The sequence below is a fragment of the Gadus morhua genome, chromosome 22 (genome assembly GCF_902167405.1).
Source record: "Gadus morhua chromosome 22, gadMor3.0, whole genome shotgun sequence".
NCBI classification, from domain to species: Eukaryota; Metazoa; Chordata; class Actinopteri; order Gadiformes; family Gadidae; genus Gadus; species Gadus morhua.
This window is the reverse complement of record NC_044069.1, coordinates 17,202,444-17,207,443: the sequence shown is the minus strand read 5'-3', so window position 1 is coordinate 17,207,443 and position 5,000 is coordinate 17,202,444. Positions and strand designations below refer to the sequence as shown.

The 5,000-nt window shown below is 44.1% G+C and overlaps 1 protein-coding gene across 1 annotated transcript; it reads left to right on the top strand.

Moving 5' to 3' along the window:
• Nucleotides 1-1,356: 1,356 nt before the first annotated feature.
• Nucleotides 1,357-4,907, top strand: irx1b (iroquois homeobox 1b). The gene is made up of 5 exons (XM_030346290.1): nucleotides 1,357-1,864; nucleotides 2,655-2,897; nucleotides 2,992-3,754; nucleotides 3,951-4,011; nucleotides 4,553-4,907. The coding sequence occupies exons 1-5, from the start codon at nucleotides 1,628-1,630 to the stop codon at nucleotides 4,599-4,601; spliced, it is 1,353 nt and encodes a 450-aa protein (XP_030202150.1). The 5' UTR covers nucleotides 1,357-1,627; the 3' UTR covers nucleotides 4,602-4,907.
• The last annotated feature ends 93 nt before the right edge of the window (nucleotides 4,908-5,000 follow it).

Genomic DNA, 5,000 nt, shown 5'->3' with positions numbered 1-5,000 from the left:
AGGGTGTGTGTGTGTGTGTGTGTGTGTGTGTGTGTGTGTGTGTGTGTGTGTGTGTGTGTGTGTGTGTGTGTGTGTGTGTGTGTGTGTGTGTGTGTGTGTGTGTGTGTGTGTGTGTGTGTGTGTGTCTGTGAGAGAGTCAGAGTGAGAGAGAGAGAGAGAGAGAGAGAGAGAGAGAGAGAGAGAGAGAGAGAGAGAGAGAGAGAGAGAGAGAGAGAGAGAGAGAGAGAGAGAGAGGGATAGTTTATTTGTGTGGGCATTGTAATGTTCTGCTGCAATACAATGAGGGCAATAAAGACCGAAAACTGACCACACTTTTCTATATGTCGAATAATAAGGAGATTGAATACTAATTCAACAGCTTAGGCTAAAAGGTTTTAACAGGAGTTATTTTGGATGTCACATATATACTCTTAACAAATGCTATAATTAAGGGGTTCATTTATTTTTATATTGCGTAACTGTTTTACCCGCATTGGCGATTGACACAAATTCGCTTTTCGGCACGAGCATGGCATGTGTCTGTGTTATCCGGGATAACCTCTCTCTTACACACTTATCTCCTATCTAAAATATGCTCCACTGACTTCCGTCGATTATCGCGGGCATTCCGCGCGTATCTGGCCGGTGTAGGCTATCGATGCCTCCCATCTGGTCGCCATTAAGGCCGCTTATCCTTAGATCTGGTTGGCCATTTTTTCACACCCAGAAAAATTAAGATGGGAATATATTTTTACATGAATTGCATAATAATTATCAGGTGTCAAGCAACGTAGATACAGGCAAATATATATATTTTTTTTTATTTGTGTTCTTGTTAGTAATTATTATTATGATTATTATTATTATTATTATTATTATTATTATTATTATTATTATTATTATTATTATTATATGCATATAATTGTTGTTATGTTTATGCTATACTGTTGCATAAACTGGGTTAATTGAAAGTCCATCCAGCCGTGACCAAATTACGCCTTTCGTGGTCTGTAATTTAAAGAACAGATTGCGATTATAAATGATGAATACAATCATATAAATAAATGCTTGAAAAATAGTTCAGGAGCACACTCACACGTTACAAGCACACGCACGCACAAAATCACAGGCACAAATATACACACACACACACACACACACACACACACACACACACACACACACACACACACACACACACACACACACACACACACACACACACACACACACACACACACACACACAGACACGCACACAAGCGCACACGCACAAACGCAGCCACAAAAACACTGGCACAAATATACACGCAAACGCACACACATCCATATCCACTAACTCACACGACCTAACCAATGCACTAATCGCCTGCCCCGGGCATAGGAGGAGCTTGGTGTTTAAGTAGCCTGCCAATCATACAGTGAGCTCCACAGTGAGAGGGTGTCCTGCGGCTACAGCGAGGCATCACTGTGTACTCAAGTGCCAAACTCGTCGGAAGCTAAGGACTACGCGTCGAGAAAGTGGAGTTGACAGACTGGCTGTCGTGATTTAGAATCCCTCTTCGTCTTTCTGGGAATTTTTGTTTGGTTTCTTCCCGTGTTCCCCCTTGTGATTTTTAGGCGAGGAGATTTATTGCGAGCCTGTGGAGATGTCCTTTCCTCAGCTGGGGTTCACGCAGTTTCTAAACCCACCGCACGAGGTGTACGCGGGCGAGCGGCCGGGCTCCGCGCGGGAAGGAGGCGCGGACAGCGGGGTGAGCCCCTCAGCCTGCACCGCCGCGGCGGTGAGCTCCATGCTCGGGATGTACGGGAACCCGTGGGCCCACAACTACAGCGCGTTTCTGCCGTACGGCGGAGCCACAGACCTCGCCCTCATATCACAGATGGTGAGACACAAGCTTTAAAAAGTTCATATTTGTTGTTTGCATGAAGATGATTTTGTAGTATTGTTCTGAGATATAAATAAATTATGGTTATTTGATGTGATTTAAAGAATGCATTTTCCCTTCTTCATTTGATTAAAAAATGTATAGCCTTTCATACCACGCGATACTATTAGGTCTATTTATATTATTCCTAAATGAGCCTTTACCCGATAGGTAAAGACTACATGCTTAACAACATTTACATTTAGGCTATTTAGCAGACGCTTTTATCCAAAGCGACTTATTTAGTAGCCTACATTTGTCAAAAGAAAGAGAAGCAATATATATATATTTAACAACTTGGTTATAACTTTCCAAATTATAATAGGTATAAACTTAATGAATGAATTAATATATAATTACAAATAGGCAGAAGTAATTCCACTATACCCTCAAACACCCCTATTGTGTAACTTCATAAATAACAAGAAAATAACAAAAATATATAAATAAAAAAATGTTTGAAATGGAGACAATATTTCCTCTCGTTTTGTCAAAGAAGAGAAATGTTAAGTTATTAAAATATCTAGAAAAGTATGATTTAATTAGGATTTACCGATGGGTGGCTTTGGGAAAACTTATAGCTCTTCCAAATATTTTATTTGGAAATTCTGATATTTCGTGTTTTTAAGCTCATTACTCAATCATCAAATGTACTCCTACAATTGACTTTACTTGGCAATTAAAAAAGTGCGACATATTGAGAAAGCCTGGTGTCATCCCCTTAAACTCATCCTCCCCTTTAACCCAGGGCCCCCAGTTCGACCTGAAGGAGAGTCCCGGAGCCCGGCCGGCCGCCCTGCCGGTCCACGCCGCCCAGGGCTTCTACCCATACGGCCAGTACCCTTACGGAGACCCGTCCAGGGCCAAAGCAGCCACCCGGGAGACCACCAGCACGCTGAAGGCCTGGCTGCAGGAGCACCAGAAGAACCCCTACCCCACCAAGGGGGAGAAGATCATGTTGGCCATCATCACCAAGATGACCCTGACGCAGGTGGGCCTCATCACGCAGCAGCGCACTTGTGATATGAAAGATCGATATTAAATGATCATCCTTTAACGTAGTGTGTTATTAATTATTCGTGCAGGTGTCCACGTGGTTCGCCAACGCGCGCCGGCGGTTGAAGAAGGAGAACAAGGTGACGTGGGGGCGCAGCGCCGAGGACCGGGACGGACGGATCTTCAGCAGCGACAACGAGGAGGACACCGCGAAGAACGGCAGCGACGACGAGGACGAGGAGGAGGAGATCGACCTAGAAACAATCGATATCGAGAGGCCAGAGGAGGGCCGCGGGGATTTGGGGTGCGAGAAGGATGAAGCGGGAGCGAGAGAGGGCTCTGAGTTGAAGACTTCGGAGGCCAGCAGCAGGGGGCTCTCAGAGGACGGCCTGAGAGCAGCGGAGCGGCCTGTCGCTCTCATTAAGGCGCCTGGTGGAAAAATAGCGATGGATAATTCCCCGATTAGACAGGAGTGTCAGAGAGCACCGCAGAGCAAACCTAAGATCTGGTCTTTGGCAGAGATCGCCACGAGCCCCGATAACGCCCAGCACAAACTTTCTTCCGTACCACAATATACGCAACACCCCGCGTTATCGTCCGCGGGCCATCCGGCCTTAATGCCGGGACATGGGATATACACGTGTCAGATCGGAAAGCTGCACAACTGGACCAACGCAGCTTTCCTGAACGCCACGTCTCTTGTAAACATGAAGCTCCTGGGGGTGGGTCCGAAGGGCCAATTACCTCTCCAGGCGCGTCATGACGCGCGGCTGGGGAATGTGTCCGGCGCCTCGGGGACAGAGGACGACAGCGAGGGGGAGTCCTCAGACGGGTTCAGTCCAAAACACGACGGTAAGAGACACCTTGCCGAGGCCCTAACAAAGTTTACTCCAAAGATTTGTTCTTTTATTTGACCTTATGCCTTTATATAATGTTAAATGTATGTTAAATTGATCCATGATTAGATGTTCAACATCATTTTAAATGTAACAAGCCATCGATTAAAGAACAACATATTTATAGGTCCTGTCCTTTTTTGTTTCTATAGGGGAGGAGAGCGACCACAGACCTAACTCTCCTAAATCTTCTTTTCAGCTGATCACTGACAGGTAATGATGCGTTTACACATGGCTTGACATTTTAACGTTAGCACCACATTTTTATCACCCCGCTGCTAAATAACGTTCCAGGCGGAGGTAAACACTGTCACACCTGAGTGCATGTCGGCGATTTCTTTGCTCATAAATCATTTGAAGACTAAAGTGATTGAATAAGCACTTTGCCGCCTCACGGGGCACCGTGTAATATGGGGGATGCGACCCACAGTTATCAACAATCCACAATGTATCCTACCCCAACCCACACACACACACACACACACACACACACACACACACACACACACACACACACACACACACACACACACACACACACACACACACACACACACACACACACACACACACACACACACACACACGCCACCACGCACGTCCTCACATCGGAGGATTCACAGACGTCAGGTGGACACACATTACAAACTAGATTGCGATATTATTTGATTGAATAGGCTACCGTTTTCTTTATTATGTTTATTTGATCTCTGACCAATTTAGTCCTATTTTTCTGTTTCTCTCAAACCTATAGATCACATCACGGAAAAGCAGCACAACGAATTCTGACAACGACATTATGAGGAGAAGGCAAATGAAAATGTTACAGAATAATTATATTAAATGAAGAACATTTTAGAAAGGGTACTATTTTTGACAAGGAAATCTGTCGTCACGTGTTAGGCCTACAGTTTAGCTACATGCGAAAGACATGTTTTGGTCACACATTTTCTTGTATCCCTTTCCATGTATGTATTTTTTTTTCTTTCCTCTTATATTGTGAATGAAAACTTAATGAAATTTGTAAATATAGGAAATGAATTTGTCTTTAAAGAATATATTTTTCGGGAAATAAATACATGTAGCCTAACCATAGTACATTTTTTTTGGGGAATATTTCCAATCAATTCCTTTTCTAACACTATCAGGCATATTACGTCAATTGGTTAAAAGGCCCGATGCGTATGGATCAGGATACTGTG

What these genes read in the sequence shown, in the direction of transcription:
- irx1b (XM_030346290.1), top strand. Translation starts at nt 1,628, where the DNA reads ATGTCCTTTCCTCAGCTGGGGTTCACGCAGTTTCTAAACCCACCGCAC. An exon ending in CCAAGATGACCCTGACGCAG is followed by an intron (nt 2,898 to 2,991) that starts GTGGGCCTCATC and finishes TTATTCGTGCAG; the next exon opens with GTGTCCACGTGGTTCGCCAA. An exon ending in TTTCAGCTGATCACTGACAG is followed by an intron (nt 4,012 to 4,552) that starts GTAATGATGCGT and finishes TCAAACCTATAG; the next exon opens with ATCACATCACGGAAAAGCAG.